We start from the raw sequence: 21,265 nt of genomic DNA, 5'->3' as shown, positions 1-21,265 counted from the left end.
GCCCCTCAGCTCCACCCCTCTCTATTTTCTTCAATATTTCCCTCACTCCGAGGGGCCGCCGGGGAGAGGGGTAAACCTGGACCCCCTCTCCCCTAGCTACACCCCTGACAGTAATGTTCGCTCCAACAGGGATTCCCAGATGTTGACTACAACTCCCGTCATCCCCAGCCAAAAGGCGAATGCAGCTGGGGATGCTGGGAACTTCTGGGAATCCACTCTCTACCCCCATTGAAGAGCTCACTGATGAGCAGGTAGAATGGCCAATGAGGGCAAAGAGGAGGTGTCACTGACTCGATGCAGGCAGGACTGATGAAGGCTATTCTGAGACAGGAGGAAATCTCACTCTAGCACTCTCCCTGCAGGGAGTAAAGCCTGAAATTCTGGAAACTCTCATGTTAAAGCTTCCCCCTCCAGTGTGCTAGTTTGTTACATGCAGGGAGTTCCGAGTCGTAAATCATGCTGGAAGCTGCAATACCATCTTGCATATCTGAACTCATCACAGGAGAAAAAGAGCCAACCCCCAACTCCTAAAATACTCACAGTCCGTGAAAAACACATGAGCAGCCCGGTACTTGGCATTAGGCGGTTCCTTGAAGTCACCGATAAGCGAGTGGACAGACTATTAGGAACAAGTACAGTGTATTATTTCAACCATTACAAGATCTAGATACATCATACAAAAGGTTAAGTAGAAGTTAGGGAGCCCTGGACATTCTTTTCCGGCTGCTGAATGGACAGTTTTGCTTGGGTTCAAGGTTCTGAACCAACAACAAATTGGATAGGTTGTCGGGAAGATTTTCCCCCCAGGTGGAAAAAAAAGAAGATTCATGAAGCTGCTTTGTTTTCACTTTCTTCTCCCCCACCATATACCTGTGGTTTGGCTCACTTAAATTGGTTTTCTCGGGTAGCCAAGAAGTTGTGGCTGTGGCAAGAAAAATTGGACAAGGTGGCATCTTGTCATCCCCAAATTACCATCCAGAAAGTCGGAAGACACGCGTGTTCAAATACTGCTGGACCATCACTCCCAGCCACGATGGCCTTATGGACTACAATTCCCAAGCACTAGTGCAAGTTGTCATCCAACAATATCTGCAGACCCAACTTTGAGAACCACCCTCCCCTCAAGCGAACCCCTTGAACCGACACCCAGTCTGGACCTCCGAATGCCACCCAGCAAACCGTCTCCATGCCAGTCATCCGTATCCAGCACTTCCACCAGACACGAGACCTACCTTCTCTGATGGAGTGATTAGATACACCGCTTCCAGGCTGGGCAGAGGCTCTCGACGCTTGTTGATGTCTTCCACAACTGGGCAAGATGAGAGAGACAGAAGTTGCAGGAGAGGAAAAACACACTAGCAGAGGTCAAGAACATTGCAAACTGTAAGCTTATCATTAGCATTTGCTGCTCTTCCAGGGATCCTGGCCCTACAATTCTACCAGCCTGGGTGGGAAGGAGCTATCAGGCACCTATGCAGCCCCCTCTGAGTACAGGAGACCAGGCCAGATCACAGGTGGTGAGCGCTGTCCCTGTCTCAAGTCCTACAATCAAACCACCTCCATTCACCAACCACAGTTCGATATCCCGGAAGAGGGGCAAAGCAACAGTGGTTTGAACAAGCCACAGTTGCCACACATTCAGATGCAACAGGAAACTGTGGTTTGCTCAGAACTATGACTGGAAGCTCTATCTCCCCTCATGCATAAGTGAGAGAAGGCGGCGGTAAGGGGAGTACGAACGTTTAAAGTGGAAACGCAGCACAAAATTTTACAGTGGGTACAACTGGAGCATGGATGCAACGGGGACTCTCTCAAGGCCGCACTTACTTGTTATCCCCTCGGTCATTATGTCAGTCATCTTGCAGCAGGAAGAGAGCATACGCATGCTCAGTTGATCCACCACCAGGACCTAGGAAAGCAGAGTGGGGAGTCACACAAAAATTGCCCCCGCCTCCATTTAGCTTGCAGTATGGGTGGGCGGTACCCATGGTATAGCCTTTGTCCCGATCTGCATTCCACTGCAATCCCTCAAGGGGACCAAGAGTATTGCCCATGTAGCAGTACTCTCGACATGTTGTATCAACAGCTGCCTCACCACTGGGAGATCTCTTTTGGAGACGCAGAGAGGTCCAAGCGGCTTTAGGGGGGAAAATGGTGCAAGCATCTTTGGGAAAATGGCAAGTCCTTGTTGATCTGGTCCAACATATCCCTTCGGAATTTTTCACTAGTTCCTCAAGCACTAGAAACTTGGAGGTTTCGCTTCCACCCACCCGCAAAGGACGGACATCACGTTCTACAATTTGCTCCTTTTTCTCTTGACAGTTGTGCAGAATTAGTATACCTTAAGGATAGCAAAGATGTCACATTGCCCTCATCCTACTCTGCTGATGTGGAGCAAAACAGAAAGTGGTCGGTTAGCCATGGTTTGCCACAGTCTTGCCCTGCAAACTTCCAATAGCTCCCACTAACCCATGGCCCATTCAGATATTCTCACCTTCCATTCTCCCTTCTTCTTCACCTTCTTGATCACATCAGCCATAATTTCTGCAAGACACAAAAGAGAGAGAAAGAAAATGACTCATGTCATATATCAAAACGTCCCCCATGGCATTCCTTGTCTCCAACTCCTGAAATTCTCCACAATACCCGTCCCTTCACATGGATTCTGTTTTAATTAAGCTTAGGGGCTGTGCCGACTCCTGACCTCACGTCCCAATTCATTTCGGTGAGCACCAAAAAGCACTTCTCACTTGTGGCATTTGTTGCGAATGTGTCACAATCAGTGCTCCTTCTAACCGGGATTCCCAGCTGTTGTTGACTACAGCTCCCATAATCCCCAGCTGCAAGGGCTTTGGCTTGGGGGTTCTGGGAGTTGTAGTCCACATCTGGGACTCCCTGTTAGAGAGGACACTGGTCACATTGGTTCAACACTCTTCTTCTCTGCGCCATTTTCCTTTTATCGACTTTGCCCACCTTGCTAATCTGGCGGCGGCAAGCCTCGTGATTTCGTCAACCACGTCACACCAAGCCTGTAGCAAGGCACCCTCGCAAACTGGGGGGGCCATGTTGTTGTAAATACCAGTCAAAGCCAAGAAGCAGCTGATAAATAGAAACAGAACGACGAACATTCAGCAGTGTCCCCCCTCCCCCCGCTGCCCACTGCTGTGCCGAAAGCACTCTTCGCAAAAGTAAATGTCAAGTTGGAGAATAAAATGTAAAGACTCTAATATATTTGCTCCAAGGCCTCGGGAGCCCCAAATCATGAATTGCAAACTCGAACCCAACAAGATCGCCGATTTCGCTTCTCAGAAGCAGAAGGCAGATGTGGAGAAAGCCACTGCAAATATAAAAAAGAGAGGGGACCCACTAAAAAGGACTCTTTCCAAAGGGCCAGAACTAGGCAAGACCTTGGTTTAAAACCCTGAAGAACTGTGGCAGGTCACGACGACAGATATTTATACACCACTTTTCAACCTAAGTTCCCAAAGCAGTTTACATAGACAGACAGAAATAAGATGGCTCCCTGTCCCCAAAGGGCTCACAATCTAAAAGAGAAACATAAGCTAGACCCCAGCAACAGCCACTGGGAGGGATGCTGTGCTGGGGATGGATAGGGCCAGTTGCTCTCCCTGTGCTAAATAAAGATAATCGCCACTTTTAAAAGGTGCCTCTTTGTCGTCAGTATGGACAATACAGTGGAGGAGGTGAAATGTGCGTAGATTGTGGGTAGGAGTTTAGAATGTCCCAGGTTCAGTACTCATCTCCAAGCAGGTCAGGAGACTCACAACTGAAATGCTGGAGAGATGCTACCAATCAGAGTAGACAATACTGAGCTAGAAGGATCCATGGTCTGACTCAGTAGACAGCAGCTTCATATGCTCGGGAATGGGCATCGCTCAGTGGCCAAGCACCTGCGGTGCATGCTGAGAGGTCCCCGGTTCAATCCTCCTCATCTTCAGTAGACAAACCCCTCAGAGCCACTGCCGGTCAGTGGAAACAGTACTAAGCTGGATGGATCAAGGGTCTGACTCAGGCGGAAGGCAGCTTGATCTCTTTGGGGAGGGCCCTAGCTTAGTGGGGAAGCACCTGCTTTACATGCAAATGGTCCCAAGTTCAACCCCTGGCATCTCAGGTCAGCCTGGAAGAGCACCCCCCCCCGCCCCCCACAAGACCCTGAAAAATCCCTGCCAGTCCATGCAGACAATACAAACCTAGAGGGACCAACAGCCCAGCTCGGCTGGTGGCCACACAGGGACGGGCCTTCTCGGTTGCTGCCCCGAGACTTTGGAATGCGCTTCCTACTGAGATACGATCGTCCCCATCTCTGACAATTTTTAGAAAGCACTTGAAAACGCACCTCTGCACCCAAGCTTTCTCAGCTTTTTTTCCCCTCTTAAATTTAGGTTTTAATCTCTGGTTTATTTTTAAATTGTTAATATTGTTTTAGGTTTTTGTATATACGTTTTTAACTTGTTTTATGCTATTGTTAACTGCCCAGAGACTAAAGTTTGGGGCAGTGTACAAATATGATAAAATAAATAAATAAGCAAGCAAAAGTGGAAGGGGGCCAGCAGTGTTTTAAGCACAGGAGAAGGAAGCAAGAAAGAGACCAAAATAGACAAATGGGGTTTGGGGAGGGAAAACCCAAAAGACCATGTCCACACTCAGTGTCAATACAACCCCATCACCCAACCTCTGCCCAAGCATCAACTCTCTCCTGCTCAGCAAGCAGCCTCTAATCACACACACACACACACACACACACACACACACACACACACAGGCTTCCGAGACTCATTTAGAAACCAGGCCCAAGCAGCTTGAGGAGACGCCATCTAATCCCCGGCAAATCGCATTTCGCCTCCCATTTCTGGATGGGTGACATCAACAGAGGCACTACCACTACCACCACACCACCTCACTCCGCCTGCCTGACTCACTCCACCTTCTCCCTCCGCGCACAGTCCTCCTCAGCGGGTGCCCCATGAAGGGCGACTCTCCAAGCAACATTTGCTTTGGCAGAACCATTTGGAATGATTCCGGAGGAAAAGTTCGGAGCCTAGGAAGTTGCCTTATGCAGAGTCAGACCCTTGGTCCATCTAGCTCTGGATAGTCTACTCTGACTGGCAGCGGCTCTCCAAGGTTTCAGACTAGGAGACTCTCCCAGCCCTACCTGGAGATGCTGCCAGGGAGGGAACTTGGAGCCTTCTGCATGCAAATGCTCCACCACTGAGCTACAGTGCCATTCTCCAAGAGAAAATTTTTACAGCGCTCACATGTCGTCTCCCATTCAAATGTAAACCAAGGCAGACCTTGCTTAGTAAGAGGGACAATTCATGCTTTCAAGTACAAGACCAGCCCTCCTCTCCAGTTCATGACAACTGATGGCCCACCTGTATTTTCGGCGGCGGGGGGACATGGCAGTTCTATCACCAAGGTTTGTAGGAGTAAACATTTTTCATCTTTCCCCTATTCCAAGGAATTTAGGGCAACGTACACAGCTCCCCTGCTTTGTCATCACAACCACCCTGTAAGGGAGGCCAGGCCAAAAGAAGAGAGGAATCCAGTGATGTTCATGGCCAAGTGGAGATTTGAACTCGAGTCCCAGTGAGAAACTTTAGGGCTGCACAGGCCCATCTACTCTGGCTAAAGCAATTCCTGGAGCTATCCCCCCTGCAATATTTTTCACAGTATCAAGCCATTCAGAACTCTAGGCTTGCTTTTTCCAAGGGTCTGCCCTCTGGAGAGGGATACTGTAGAATCTAGGCCAGTCCTGCAGGGCTGACAACCCGAGGACTGCAGCCTCAGCAATTCTGGCAAGAAATGCTTAACCTGGCACTTCCAACCAAGACATTCGGAGACGCAAAAGGGAAATTCTCCTCCGTGCGGGTGGGGCAGAGGTGAGGCGGTGGCGTGTCCGTTATCACAAGCATCCTGCTTGCTTCATCCGGGTCTGGCAAGGGAAGTGTTAGGCCCGTCCCGTTTAGTTCTCCCACCCCGGACTCATCTCCAGCCAGCCACAAGCTTGTGCTAACTTCCTCTCCTTTACGTCAACAGAAGCAGCAGCATAAGGTCCGGAGGGGAAGAGGGGGTCCATACTACTTTAGACTGCAAGGTGGTCTGAAAAAATGCAGTGCTTGGATGTGCTTTCGTCTTAGAACAAAAACCTGCTTGCAAATAGGAAGCTTATGGGCTCCTCCTCTGCCAGTTGCCCACTCCAGTTTGATCATTCCACCAGACCAAAGACTGGAGTAGGACTCAAAACGAAAGCGAGAATCGGTTATTGTTCCAGGAGGTACAACATCCGGACTTTGGCAAGCTTAGTGCAAGATCCTTCCCACTTCCCTTTCTGTCTCTTTGCAGTAAACACACAAGAGTAGGAGGATTTCCACCCCCACCCCACCCCGAAAGACAGCCATCTCATTTCCACCACAGCACAGACCGATTTATGCTCCTAAAACTGGGAATGGTAGCAGGGAGGGTCTGAGCTTACATTTGCATTTCTTCATCTTCTACCCCCACATCAGGACACATGCAGAAAACCCCTGCAGAACTTCCAGGTTTTGGATGAGAACCGTTTAAAAAGTTTCATAGCAACTGAAGCTTTAGATAGGTTTGCATTTATATCCCAGTCCCCCCACCGCAAGGAGCCCAGAGCGATGTAAATGGTTATCCTCACAACCACCCTGTGAGGTAGGTTAGGCCGAGGGAGAAGTGACTGGCCTGGCATCAGCCTATGGTTCATGGCTGAAAGGGGTTTCGAACTCTGGCCCTTGTCCAACACTAACCGCTATGCCATACTCTCATTCATTTATTTATGTGCACCCATTCTACTGTGTGTTCTTTATGCAGACAGACAGACAGACAGACAGACACACACACACACACACACACACCCTATAGAATCACACCAATCCCAGTATCCCACTGTGGCCAGCCACCAGGAAGCCCACAGAAAGGGCATGAGGAGTGGCTGGCCCCTCCCACAATTGGTGTCCAGTGGTAGACTGCTTCTGGATATGGAGGTTCCATTTAGTTACCATGGCTACCGCTAATGGACACATGCGAGGAGCGGGATGAATGCAGTCCCCTCTTGAAAGCCATTTTTGCCGACAGCTATCCCCAGGTCATACGGCAAACAAAAGGTCCGTGTGCATGCATGCAAACGTCTCGTTATGCATAAGTCATGTGTGCAGATTGTGCGTCAAAGTTGTGGGTGGATCAGCAAGTGCAATGGGGGGGGGAGAGAAAGAAGATTTCAAAGCTCTTGCAGAAGGAGTGGGAGCTCCAAAATGCATCTGAGATACTGTTCGGTGCGACCCCCTTCACTTTTCATCTGGACGCCTCTCCGTCCATATCTGGGAATTCCTGCAGCATCCTTCCAACCCCTGCATCGAGTCTCTCTTTTGGACTCCTGGCAATTGCTCGTCCCCATAAAAAACAGAGCCAGTGTGAAGAGACTCAAGTCAGGCACTTCCAAAAAAAAAAGGGGGGGGTATTACAAAATTGGGAGGAAGGGGGCAAACGTGAGGAAGAGATTCCGTTCCTCTGCAACACAGCGAGCCACCCTTTCAGCGCCCTCGGTTCTTAGCACTGCACTGCAGCATCGGCGAAACGGCTCTCCGTGCACAGCTCAGGAATGCCAAAAAGCAACAGGGAGGTTTTAGGAAACGCTGTCTTATTCTCAGGACTTCAACCCTTCCGTTCTGAAGGAGTGCCCGCCTGTATCCCCGAGATCACCCGCTGAAAACACAGTCTCAAGAGTTGCACTGCAGTGGAAAGAAACGTGCAAAATGATAGCAGCAAGATTAGGAGAAAGCTAAAGAACGGAGTGGGTGGGGGGGAGGGGAGAGAAAAGACCTGATAAGCCACCTACAGGTAAAGGCTGGATTCACCGCACAGTTATTAAAACCAGGCTTATTACATTAAAATAGAAGCAAGTTTTCATGCACAGGGTAGTCCGACAAATATCCTAACAATAAATATAAGCCGTGAATGCATGTGGATTCCTGCCCCCACCCCCCACCGATCAACATTTGAGAAACTGTCAATTGTGATTCTTGAAAACGTCTCGATGCTTTCCTTTCTTCACAAGTCCCAGTGGAATGTTGTAGCAGAACTATGCCTGTAGCCCTGAATATCTACAGGGATGTGGGGTTGAAGCAGTGTTTTGTTAATGCATTTGTAGTTCTGCACTTGACGGAAGCAGAGCTGGTCTTGTAGCACCAAGCATGAATTGCCCCCTTTGCCAAGCAGGGTCTGCCCTGGTTTGCCCTGGAATGGGAAACTACATGTGTGAGCATTGTAAGATCTTCCCCTGAGGAGATGGAGCCGCCCTGAGAAGAGCATCGGCATGCAGACGGTTCCAAGTTCCCTCCCTGGCAGCATCTCCAAGATCTGGCTGAGAGAGAGACTCCTGCCTGCAACCTGGGAGAAGCCACTGCCAGTCTGGGCAGACAATACTGAGCGAGACGGACCAATGGTCTGACTCAGTATATGGCAGCTTCCTATGTTCTTCACACCCCACTCAGTATCTTGCTTGGTATAATTTTGTAGATAAAATGGAGACATTGGGATAAATATATGCCTGGGAAGACCCAACTGCAAATCTCCATTCAGCCATGTTATTTGCTGGGTGACTACAGGCCGAGAGATAAAGGGGGCTGGCCCACACTACCTCACAGGGTTGTTGTGAGGACATACATAACCATGTACACCACCCTAGGCTCCTTGGAGGAAGAGCGAGATATAAGTGTAGTAAATAAATGCCAAACAAGACCAGACCGGTGTTTCGAGAGGGTGACTAGCAATAATGAGAGATGGCTTCCATTTCCAAATAAGCCGATGAGTTATTAATGCTCCCACCTTCCCCCTTATCAAATTAATGTCAAGGTCAAGGTAGACGAGACCTCCAAACACACTACTAAAAGTATCACTCCAAAGAGATGCAGGTAGGACATCATTTCTCTTAGAAATAGCTTGTCCTTTGACAGTACAAGCCAACTTTGAGAAAGATACACCTCCCGACAACTAGGTGAATGGAAGGAAGGGAAGAGCACAGATGGGACCATAGCCCAGCGGCAGAGCATCTACATTGCATGCAGAAGGCCACCGGCTCCATCCCTGGCAGCATCTCCAGGTAGGGCTGGGAGTGACTCCCACCTGAAACCTAGGAGAGTTGCTGCCAGTCAGTGTCGAGAGTACTGAGCTCAATGGACCAAGGGTCCCACAGAACAGGTCAGCCCTGCAGGGCAGGAAATCTGCACCTGGAGAATCCAACCTATCAGGAAGTCACTGCTGAGGAAGCAAAGAGGCCTGGGAGAAAACTCAACACAGAGAGGTCAAGAGGTGCCCTTACAGCCCTGGTGAAACCACAGGGCCCTTCCCCACAATGTGGATTTCACAACAGGCAGTGGTTACCAGACTGCTGGAAGGTGTTAAGTCAGTCTCCTTGCCAACCCACAAGCCTGCCCTGGAAGAGATCCAAGTCTACAGCCGAACTCTGCTCACGTTAATATTGCTCAGTGGTATAGTCCTTACAGGAGCATGTCATTCAGTGTCGGTGCTATACCACACTTTGGACTACAGTTGGGGATTCACAGGACTGAACGCTCCTCCAGACACAGACCCCACACGTAGACAGCTCTTGTGCAAGGAAGAAAGCTAGCCGAGAAGGCTGCTCAGGTAGCCTAAAGTAAGCCAACTGATTCAACCCCCATAATAAAATATGACCTTTTGGAGATTATTTATTTAAACATTTATATCCCGCTCTTCCTCCGAGGAGCTCATGGTTATCTTTATCCTCACAACCACCCTGTGAGGCAGGTTAGGCTGAAAGATACTGACTGGCCCAGAGTCACCCAGTGCGTTTCATAGTTGAATGGGGATTCGGACTCGAGTCTTCCCGGTCCTAGGTCAACACTCTAACCACTATGCTGTGCAGGCTCTCTTGACAGGAGTAGGCCTGCAGGCCCAGGCCTGGCTGCAGAAAGGTAGACCAAGCATACAAAGCACAAGCCCCTAACACACATCGTAGGAAGCTGCGTTCATTGACCCATCTTGCCTAGCATTGTCTGCACTGACCAGCTGCAGCTCTCCAGGCAAGGGACTTTCCTAGCCCTACCTGGAGAGGCTCCCAAGCAGGGACTGAACCCAAGACCTTCTGCATACAAAGCAGACGCTCTTCCCCTGAACTCCCTGAACTGTTCTAGCCAACTCCGAGAGATGCATTATTATGCGACCCGTTGCCAAGAGAGATCCCAAAACGGATCACAGGAGCGGGGAGGGAGTCTGGTCTGAAGCCTCAGCCCCAGAGAGGGTTCCTTTGCAAGAGAACGCCACACCACGGTAACTGGCCTGCATCCCTCCTGCCAGCCAAGAAAGAGGCAGAGCCTCCATAGCATCTTCTGTATCCATTGGCCAGAGCCCATTCCTTCGTGCAGCACATAATTCACGGACAGTTAGGTGGCTGCCACATTATGCGGCATTGTCACCGCCTTACAGACAGCCTGCAGGAGAGGTTGACAAGTTTCTAAGGCATTTGGAAAGCAAGACCAGGCATCTCCAAACCTGGCCCTCTGGCGAGCCGGACACCAAGCGCCATCTCCCCAGACGTCTCCTATCCACGGCCATATCCAAGCAGGAAAGCAATGGCTGGCATCCTGTCTGAGCACCAGGAGGAAGCTCCTTCTGTTGCTTACCCTCTCCACCTACCCGCTTCCCTCCCAAGCCCTCTGCCTGTATGCCAGAAAAGCCCTCATCTCTTACCTGTGAGTTTCTCAGGAGGCACCTCGGAGGTTTTCCCACAGGGCTTTTAAAGCCCTTTAACTTGCATCTCCTCCAGAATGCGGGGTGGGTGGGTTTTCCACATATCGGCCAGATTTACCCCAAAGTCCCTGCGAGTTATCGGGGAGCAGTTCACACACAATTTGGGTTATTTACTGCATGTTAGAGTGTAGCCTGATTTATATACGGGGTTTTAAAAAAAATCCACTATTTGCATTGGTTTTTTGAGTTCTCAGTAAAGCCTCCCAGTAAACTCATGGTAGAGCTTGCTGTGGGTAAAAAGTCCCTGGCGGGCCACTATGAAGAACAGGATGCTGGACTGAATAGGCCTTGGAGCTGATCCAGCAGTGCTGTTCTTAATCTGGGGGGAGGTGACTAGTGGCAACCACCAATGATGGCTAGCTAGTGAGCCCAGCCTAAATTTGTGGATCCCCAAGCAAAAAGAGAAGAAAGTTGCTTTCATGAGTTCTGGAGACACTAAGAGGGTTTAAAGCCCACTTTATCTAGACTGGCATCCGTCAGTTACAGTTTTGCCTGACCAAGTGACCTTTCCTGGTTTCTAATTTGATTTGCATTCAAGTATTCTCCTTCTCATTCCTGGGCCTTTCTGCAATTCACATTATGCAGCTGCATAATCACCTCTCTGTTATTTGGTTAATAGCCATAGTCCCCTTGTATCCGTTGACAGAGGACCCCTCCCCAAGTATACACAGATGCCCCATGGCTTCTCTTAGGGACTTCCAAACAGGCTGGGCACCTGTCTGTCAGGATGCTGCAGCCGATTCCTGCACTGAACATGGGGTTGGAATGGAAGACCTCAAAAAAGGTCCCTTCCCATTCTCCCATTCCCCAAACGAAACAAGGTCCATGTACACAAAGTTGCATTGACCCAGATTTGACCCATGTTGCTCCTCATCTCTCCAGTGCGGCACCAGAAAAAGAAAAAGGGTGTGTGTGCACAGTAGGGCAAAGTACATTTATGAGTGGGCAAGCTATGTCCCCCATATTCGGAAATGGAAGTGGGTTGGGGGGGGCAAGCCCACCCATGCCCTCCTTCTAGAGCTGTCCCTACATCCTCACCCTTCATCTATTCCTCTGTTCACGTGTAATCGTGAGCAACAGGATGCTAGACTAAATAGGCCTTCCATCTCCATAAAGAGTCGAAACAAGTCCGATAGATCAGGGATTCTCAACGTTGGGTCCCCAGATTTTATTGGACTTCAGCTCCCATGATCCCCAGCCCCAGTGGCCTTTGGTTGGGGATTATGGGAGCTGAAGTCCAATAACATCTGGGGGACCCAATGTCGAGAATCCCTGGGATAGATAATAGGCAAAGATGCACGCCAAAAGACCTTGGGAAACCACTGCTGGTCAAAATAGACAATACTGGGCTTGAACCACCAACTGTCTGGTACACAGCACTTACTTGCCGCTTTTGCCGAGGAGAAAATGGTGCTGAGAGAGTGCATCCCTCAGTTCTCAAAGCCTTTATAAAACCTCAGGCAAGAACGTTTTGTTTAAAAAGAGGGCTGTGGCTAGAGACTCAAGGGATCCTCACAATACTCTATTGCCAACACGGGTCCGATTCGATATAGAGTAATTTGATATTATTTCAACAGGTATCGTTCCCAGAGAGCAACACCGCAGGAGAGACCTTTTCTTCTCGCCCTGCCTGAAGTCACCCATTTGGAGCTTCACCAGACAGGACAGCGGCCTTTCGGTCGGACCATCAGGACCCTCGTCTTCTTGCCGTATGGGCGAGGTCTGTGCCACAAACCATTAGTGAGTACTCGATTTAAACTTCACGTTCCTACCCCACCTTTCCACCAAGTTCTCCAAAGCAGGCTCAAAATCCAACAGTAGGAATGGTTTTTAAGATAAATTTGAGTCAGTCAGCCAGCAACAAAAGTCACACCTAACCCCCCACCCCCCTCAGCAAAAATCAGGAACAGCAAGACAACAGGATATCCTAGGACCGCGAGCCAAAAGCTTAGGAAAATAAAAGTGTTTCAGCCGAGAGGGCACTGGGTTACGATTTCTGGGAAGGGTGTTCTGTCATTGAAAGCCCATGTGGTGTAGTTGTCCAAGGGTCAGACTAGGGTTCAAGTCTCCACTTGGCTAGGATGCTTGCAGGGCGGTCTTGAGGCAGCCACACTGAGCCACCTTGCAGGGTTGTGGCGAGAATTAATGTGGGGCTATCCACATAAGCCATGCGGAACTTTGGGAGAAAAGGCAGGATAAAAATTGAGTCAAGGTGCCATAACCGAGGAGGCCCTGCTCACAGATTCTAATGCCTAGCTTCTGGCATTCAGAAGAGGGACTCAGGAGGACAGTCTCCATGAACAGCTCAGTTCATTTGGGTACTGGGCAGATGAACCCCAGACATCTACCTCTTCCACTTGCCCACTCAACATCACAAGCCAAGTTTTCAGACTAGAATCCTGCCCGATCACCAGCGCATTTGCTACCACCACCAAATCCTTCATCCGACAACCATTATGGCATTCACTATTGCAAATGACATTTCATCAAGCTATCAAGCAGCTAGAAGGAAGCTTACAGCAAGGATGCAAGGCTGTGTGTCCCAAAATGCAATCTCATCTTGGTCAGACTGCTTCTCCCATGGCCACAATCACTGGCTCGTCTCGAAAGGAACCCTGTTCTACTACTTATATGCTGCTTTTCACTGAGAGTTTCCAGAGCAGTTTACATTGAAAGAAAATGAATAAGATGGCTTGCTGTCCCCAAAGGGCTGACAGGCTAAAAAAACAGAACGGTAGACACCAGCAACAGCCACAGGAGGGATGCTGGGCTGGGGAGGTGGGTTCTATTTTTGTTGAACTGCAAGGTCGTACAGAGGAAGATTTCGGGGCAAGAGACGAAGAGCAGATTTCAACGTTTCCTCTCCAAATATACATTTTGCAGCATGAAGCCAGGAGTGCAAGGGGCAGAGACAAATCCCATTCAGCTTTGCAGAAAGAAAAAAGGATTTGCAGGACAGACTGTCCTTTTGCACACCTGAGCAACTGGTCTCCACGCTTCGAAATCCAGCACGCACGTAGCAGCTGGACCAAGAGTGCTGAAGAGCTGCCGATTAATTCTCTGGGCAGGTGATTGCATGGAACAAAGCAGGCCATAAATCTAAGAGGATCTCTCTCTCACACACACACACACAAGTCATCTGCAGCACTGGTTCAGTGCCATCTTCCTGGACACTCCTATTATAATTTGCCATTTCAAGCCATTTTCACCTATATTTTTTTACTCCTCCTATTTCTATGGGAAAGAAATATCCATTTTTATTTTACAAAAATGCAACCTTGTGTTTTCTGCACCACACTACCTTTCTAAGTATGGCTTAGCCGTAATTATTTCAGACAGCAACGGGACATAAAGAAGCCATAGCAACCGACCGTTCGTAATAAGACCCTGGGTTAGCCTGGATTCTCCACACTATTTATACGTGCTACCGAGAAGGATTCGAGTCTGTTGTGTAAATGCAGACACACTATTTTGGCGGCATGTCACCTGACCTGGATAATGGCTTTAGCATCTCGCTGAAGCCCTTATTTTTCCTCTCTCTCTCACACACACACCCAAATCCTAAGGAATACAGCCATCTTGCAGCAATGAATAAAGAGCTACCATCTGCCTCCCCTACACACCATTCTCCGAATATACTTTAAAATGCACATTTCCGAGAGCCAACAGGACCAAAAATAGCTTGTCAGGTCCGTGTGCAAACACTGCCCCCCCCACCACCTTTCTCCTCTCCTCAGATCAGAGCAAATTGCATGAAGTAACCAATTCCCATTTTGTATTTTTAAAAAAATGCTTGCAATCCTGGCGGGGGGGGGAGGTTTCAATTACACGCTGTCATACTTTTAATGACTTGTCGATTTCAGCAGAGACCTTTCCCTCTCCTTAGTAGGGTTACACTTGCTTTATGGAAGCACGGCGGGGGTGGAGAGGCAGATGGACCTGCAATATTATTAAAAGGCGGCGGGGAGGGGGGGTTAGCAGCAGCAGCAAAACAACAACCAGAATGCTTTGCCCTGACACTGCAGGATTTGCTCTGGATCTTCCCCTCTGTGTGGTGGGGAGGGAAAGCAAGGAGGAGATTTCATTTCTCTCTCTCTCTCTCTTTTTTCTTGGCGAATGACACCAAAACAGTTCTCCAAGGCAAAGGGATTTCTTGGTCTGTGCTTAAGAATAAAGAATGGCACACACATAGATCCACCCAGAGATGTTATTGCTGTTAGGCCACAACACAGATTATCTAAGACAGAGAAATGTCCCCCTCCCACCCCCGTTCTCCCTCCATTGATTTTCTAAGGTAACGTTTACAGAGCAAGCCCCCTGCCTGACCCATTGATCACCATGGGCAACAATTACAGGATGTGCGTGTATACATTTAACTCCGTACGCAATGGTTTAAGTGGGGGCTGGGGTGCCATTACCAACTCCCCACCATTCTCCCCCAACACACACAATGCAGAAGGGCGGGGGGCGGGGGGCGGGGGGGGAGGCAGCCAAACAGAGGCTCCTGTCTGCTCCCCCCCACCTCCTCCATAAGCAAACACTAAATGCTGCAGGGGTTTTCTCTTGCTCTAGAAAACAACCCCCATCACCTAAAGGGACACTCCGTTCAGCCAAGATGGATTCAAGGCACCGTTAGCTGCCATTTCCCCCTTCACTCTGCCTGCCTGCCTGGACACCTCCCCCCTGCCCCCCCCCCCCCAGTTCTTTGACCCTATAAAGATTATAGCAACCCAACCCTATATATCGCACAACAGTCAATCTCAGCAGCTGCTCTGCCACCCCACCCCCTTTTTCGCACATCTTACCATCCCATGCACCATTCCCGGGAGCAAGATCCCTTGAATACAGGCGTTCTTACTCCCGAGTAGCCCAGCCCTGGGATGGCTCCCCCGCCCCCCATTTTCTGCATTTCCCTTCTCCGCATCCAGGATCGCAATCCCGGCTGGGGTGGCGGGGAGCCCGGGATGGGAAGGGAGACCCTCGATCGCCCACCCTCGTGAAGCCCAGGGAAGAGACAGGCTCCAGAAAGCTTACTTTCTCCGACGACCGCTTTGAGCCCGGCTGGTGCCATGCTGCTGCTGCTGCTGCTGCTGCTGCTGCGCTGGCCGGCTGCCCCCCTCTGGAGTGGGGAGAAGAGAGCCCCCTCGGTCTGATGCCTCTCTTGTCCACCCCGCCCGCTCCTTGCTTCGGGCTGCTGCTGCTGCTGCGAGGCTGGGCTCTCAGCTGACTGCAAAGGGCGGGCGGCTGTGCGGGGAGGCGGTCCAGGCAAGGCGTGGCCGGATTATGATGCTGCCGCCTGGCCAGGCCGGAGCTGGTGCTGATGCGGGAGGGCCGGTGGGGCCGCGCCGACGTCACGCCCCCGCCGGCCAATCGGAGGGCCGCCTGCCCAGCATCCCCGCCTGGCCTGTGGCTCTGCCCATCGGCCGCATCATGGGAAGAGGCGCTGCTGCCAGAGAGATCCAGGAATCAAATTAATTTTTTTTAAAAAAAATGCTTCTAGGAAGGCGGGTGAGCGAGGCGGCTCCAGGACGCGGCTGGTACGCGGGCGGGGGGAGAAGAAGACCCCCTCTTGAGGGAGGGGCTGAGGCGGAAAGAGGGGGGGGGTGAGTGTTAGATGTTCATATAAGCAAACAATCATGTGTGCAATTAGAAGTAGACCCTGGCACACAGTTTTTACTATTGACGTTTGAAAACCAGACCTGTCTGCACGGTCTACTTTATTATTCTCCAATAAATAAAAGGTAGTCTGGTAGAGTGTAAGAATATTGTTAATAACTACTCCATGTTTTCAGACCTGTAGCCAGGGTCTATGTTTCGTTGCATACAGTGATTCTTCTGCAACAAGATTCTGGTAGATTGTATATCTCCTCCTCCACTGCAATTCTGCTTGGGGCAGCTCACGGTAACAAGCGGAAGAATCCCAAATTTTCCCTCCCAATCCAGCATTGCCCTGGGCTACTTTTCCTTGAATGTTGTTGTTGTGCAGTGAAGAGCAGATCCTGGAAGAGGCTTTTAGAGATATAAGTGCAATATTTTGAAACTAGACTTTAAGCAGGGTCTACTTTTCATGTAATATTTTATCATCCTTATTGATACAGTGCCATCTCACAAATCTTAAGGTGGGTTCCCTACCCCAGGTACTTGAAGTCGAACACACAGAAGCAGCAAGACAGTAGGAAAGAAAAGGGAATTCAAAGAAGGGTGAACCAAGGGGGTGGTGGAGACTGTTTCAGCAAAACTACAATGAATATCACATTCAATATCACACAGACGAAGTGAATATGGATTTGCTTGTAACCCTCCTGAGCATACACCAGCCACTCCTGCTTGTCTTCTGTCCCATTCTATTTTGTCTATGCCGCATTGATCTAGTCTTCAACGGCCTCTTCTCCACCCGTTTTAAAACTCATGTTATTGCCATCTGTTTAAAGCAGAGACACTGAACTCCCCCCCCCCTTATTATGAAAGGCCTTCGTCAGCTAACTTTGGACTGGTATTCTCTGCTGTCCCTAGTATATGTCCTAGAATTAAATACTGTTTTACCAAACAGAATTTTTTGTTACTTCTCTTTAGCCACCTGGGGCCAAGCTGCAAGGAAAGGTGAAATATAATTCCACATAGCAAGGTATATAAATGAGTTGTGCCTTTGATTTTAAATTGCGGGGGGGGGGAATTGTGGAGATGTTTGAGAAAATTACAGACCTGTAGCCTGCCCTCCTACTCAAAATTCATTCTCTCTCTCTCTCTCTCTCTCTCTCTCTCTCTCACTCACACACACACACACACGGATGTTTCTTTCACAGGCAATCCTACATGTTAAAACAAAATCACTACCACCCCCTAGTGGCCTGGAAGAGCCACAACACATCCATGCACAGGGAGAAAGGCCTATTAGTGAGGGAAGCGGTCCATATCAGTTGATCTCGAGTACGCACATACCCCAGATTAGGTAACTGAACAATGTTAAAGAATACAGCTGAACAAGCAAGGATGGGAATGGGAGCAGGAACTGCTGAAGGGTAGCCGGTCTTTTGGCAGCAAGCATGATTTGTCCCCTTTGCTAAACAGTGTCTGCATTGAGATGGGACAACTACATGTTATCACTGTCTGCTGTAAGATGTTCTCTTACAGAATGAGGCTGTAGCTCAGCGGTGGAGCATCTGCTTGGCATGCAGAAAGCCACAGGTTCAATCCCTGGCGGCATCTCCACGTGGAGTAGGGAGAACCTCCTGCCTGCCACCTTGGAGGGCTGCTGCCGGTCAGTGTAGACAGCACTGAGCTTCATGGACCAATGGTCCAACTCAGTATCTAACTAACCTAATCTCTATCTCTAGAAAGGAGTCAATCTTTTAAGAATCTGTACCCAGACTTATTTTCAATACAGGAGATTTTAAAACACCATGAAAATAGAATCTGGTTACAGGCTTTGCTTGATTTTAATTTGTGGTTTGAGATTTAGAGACCTTCTTTAATACTGCATTTTAATCTTCTGTCTGTACCTGTGATCTTCGGGTTTTAAGCCTGCTTTTATCAGGGATTTTAGTTTTTAGCTGTATGTTTTATACTGATTGGCTACCCATTTAGTTTTTATCTTATCTATTAACATAGGAAGCTGCCTTATTGGTCCATCTAGCTCAGTATTATCTACACTGACTGGCAGCAGCTCTTCCAAGGTTTCAGGCAGGAGGCTCTCCCGGCCCTACCCGGAGATGCTGCCAGGGAGTGAACCTGGGACCTTCTGCGTGCAGACAGATGTTCTACCATTGAGCTATGACCCCATCCCCTAAGGGGAATATCTGACAGCAGACAGCGCTCACATGTAGTCACCCATCCAAATGCAAACCAAGGCAGACCCTACTTAGTAAAGGGGATAAGTCAAGCTCACTGTCACAAGACCAGCTCTCCTCCCCTCTCATTGGCGACCCTTCAGCAGTTCCTGCTCCCATTCCAGTCCTTGCTTGTTCAACTGCATTCTTTAACATTTTCAGTTACCTAATCTGGGGTATGTGCATGCTCAAGATCAACTGATATGGACCACTGCCCTCACTAATAGGCCTTTTCCCCCTCTGTGCATGCTTGTAGTGTGTGTTCCAAGCCACTAGGGGGTGGAAGTGATTTTGGTTTAACATGTGGGATTGCCTACAAAAGAGACATGTGGGTGGGTGTGACTGTCTCCCTCCCTCTGGGGACATCTTGAGTAGAAGGGCAGGCTAGCATGGCCACTGTGACCGGGGATGATGGGAATTGTAGTCCAACATCCGGCCTTGTAATCCCCTGTGCCAGTTTACCCTGTCTGATCACTGAAGACATGGATCAATGTCCCCCTTGTAATTTTACCCGCTGTACTAACTTGTCTGGTCATTGCTGAGATAAGGCAATGGCAATTTCTGTCGTATCCAAGAGATTCCACGCACCAGGCCTGTGCTGCTCCACATTTCCACTTAGGTTAAAAATCAAGGGCACAACTCATTATTTGTATATCTAAATCCCTTTTTACCCAGCTATGTGCGGTGTTCCATCTCGCCTTTCATTGCAGCTCAGCTCAAGGAGGCCGACAAGGAACAAAATCGCCATTTTGCAAGATGCTAAAGTATGTACCAGAGACGGCTGAGAAAACCAGTCCTATGTTAGCTGGTAAAAGGCCTTGCAGAACAACTGCCCAGTATATGCATTCCAATCTTCGCTTTAGCCAGATGACAACTTTGTGGTTTTTACATTGGTGGAGAAGAGGCTGTTGAAGATTAGATTAATACAGAGGAGACAAAAACAGAGTAACTTGTAATGGGCCGAAGGGCAAACAGGATTGGCTGGTACGCACGCACACACACGCACACACACCTTACAGCAAACAGCACTCACATGTCATCTCCCATCCAAATGCAAACCAAGGTGGGCCTTGCTTAGCAAAGGGGACAATCCACACTCACCACCACAAGACCAGCAATCCTTCCCATTTTACATCTATGGAATCTCATTGCGAGTTGCCTCTAGAGTTGCTGGAGAAGCAGGATATAGATATTTGCAATAGGTATAATATTTTGGAGACAGAACCTATAGCCAAATACCATTTTTCCACAGCACCGACACAGAATTTCTTAAAATAAAAAATAAAAGTTTGACCTCCGCAAGACATACTGCCACCACCCAGAGATTCCTCTTGGTGGGCTTTTCCTTCACATCACCCTATCTTTCTTCTTCATGGCTACCTGGCACAGAATTCTTCAGGCCAACTTGGGGGCTTTTTCCAAGGGCAAAAGACCAACACAGCTGCAAGGTGACCAGACCAGTCTCCACCAACAGAAGAAAGAGTTGGGGAAAAGCTCACAGAATCAAAGAAAAAACACTAGCCTCATTAATCCATTATAATTATAAAGCCCTTGCAGCAGGCCAAACTCACACACACACCCAAACAAGCAGCTCTATTTTTTTTTAAGTGCAGTTCTAGAAGATCACTTGTGCAATTTAAAGATTAAAGTCATTGCACAAGTTGTCTTATGTTAGATGATGCAGAAAGTGACTGATCACAGTGAGTCAAGGACACACGAGTAATCCAAACTTCTCTAGAACCCGGCCCCTGATGTAGCTTCTCTATTTCTCCTCCCACATACCCCGCTGCTACTCCTCAGTTTACCACTGAATCTCCGGCAAATATGCTATTAAAACTCCAAAATTGCGCTGCCCAGTTCCTAGAACATCCTTCCACTCTCTGCGGGCTTCTAGATATCCTGGAATGCAATTCTAAAATCAAGTGTGAATGCACAGACAAGGAAAATGCACATGTGTTGTACTGGCACACACAAGTTCTACTCAAACATCTTTGGGCAGTTCTCAGTTTTCTGTTTGTTTAGTTTTTTAAAGCCCTGCCAGAAGCTGGTTTTCTCACTATAGACCCCTCCTCGACGGGTTTGCCTTACCCCCTTCTAAAGCCATAAAACCTGCAGTGGCAATGAGTTCCATCCACTCATTCTGTGTTAAGAAATCCTCTCTTTGTGTACTGCCCACTGTTCCCTCTAAGGTGTGCGCACACACATGTTTTCTGATATCCACTTAGTTAATTTTAGATCCTGCTCAGGTTGAATCTGGAAGGCCCCACTCTGAATGCACGTGCGCACACAATGCCTTGATATTGCTGCCCAAAACAAAGCTCATTCCGCACAGAGAATTTTAGGGACCACTGGTACTGCCCCAATTCCACTGCGTTACTACAAAATCTAGTATGGTGGGGAAGGGAAGCAAGCAAGCAACTCTCTCCACACCGCGCACATTTTTACAAGCCCTTACCATAGCCGTCCAAGGTGTCATTCTTCTAAGCACTTAAACGTCCCAAATACTTTTTACCTTTCCTCATAGGAAAGCTCCTCCAGTCCTCTTGAGGCGAGGAGGAAAGTGTGAACCGAGATGGAAAATCCTACATCAAATGCATACAATTTGTAATTTT

At 48.9% G+C, this 21,265-nt stretch overlaps 2 protein-coding genes across 6 annotated transcripts in view; one reads left to right on the top strand and one right to left on the bottom strand.

The window, feature by feature from the left end:
• STXBP1 (syntaxin binding protein 1) overlaps positions 1-16,156 on the bottom strand; it is a 44,503-nt gene extending 28,347 nt beyond the window's left edge. The window contains exons 1-5 of one of the 2 annotated variants that reach the window (XM_053281867.1): positions 15,862-16,156; positions 2,495-2,544; positions 1,828-1,909; positions 1,233-1,309; positions 541-619 (exon numbers count right to left, since the gene is read on the bottom strand). In XM_053281867.1, the coding sequence (XP_053137842.1) occupies positions 541-619; positions 1,233-1,309; positions 1,828-1,909; positions 2,495-2,544; positions 15,862-15,898 (325 nt within the window). In that variant the 5' untranslated portion in view covers positions 15,899-16,156. The remainder of the gene's footprint in view (positions 1-540; positions 620-1,232; positions 1,310-1,827; positions 1,910-2,494; positions 2,545-15,861) is intronic. The other variant, XM_053281868.1, reaches the window with a different exon arrangement.
• The window catches only part of SLC31A2 (solute carrier family 31 member 2), a 32,510-nt gene continuing 23,654 nt past the window's right edge, over positions 12,410-21,265 (top strand). For all 4 annotated transcript variants that reach the window (XM_053281875.1, XM_053281870.1, XM_053281874.1 and 1 more), the window contains exon 1: positions 12,410-12,567. The gene's annotated coding sequence lies outside the window, so the exon portion shown is untranslated. The remainder of the gene's footprint in view (positions 12,568-21,265) is intronic.

This window comes from Hemicordylus capensis, chromosome 17 (assembly GCF_027244095.1).
Source record: "Hemicordylus capensis ecotype Gifberg chromosome 17, rHemCap1.1.pri, whole genome shotgun sequence".
NCBI classification, from domain to species: Eukaryota; Metazoa; Chordata; class Lepidosauria; order Squamata; family Cordylidae; genus Hemicordylus; species Hemicordylus capensis.
Note: the sequence above shows the minus strand (reverse complement) of the source record. Positions and strands in the feature narration are given on the sequence as shown.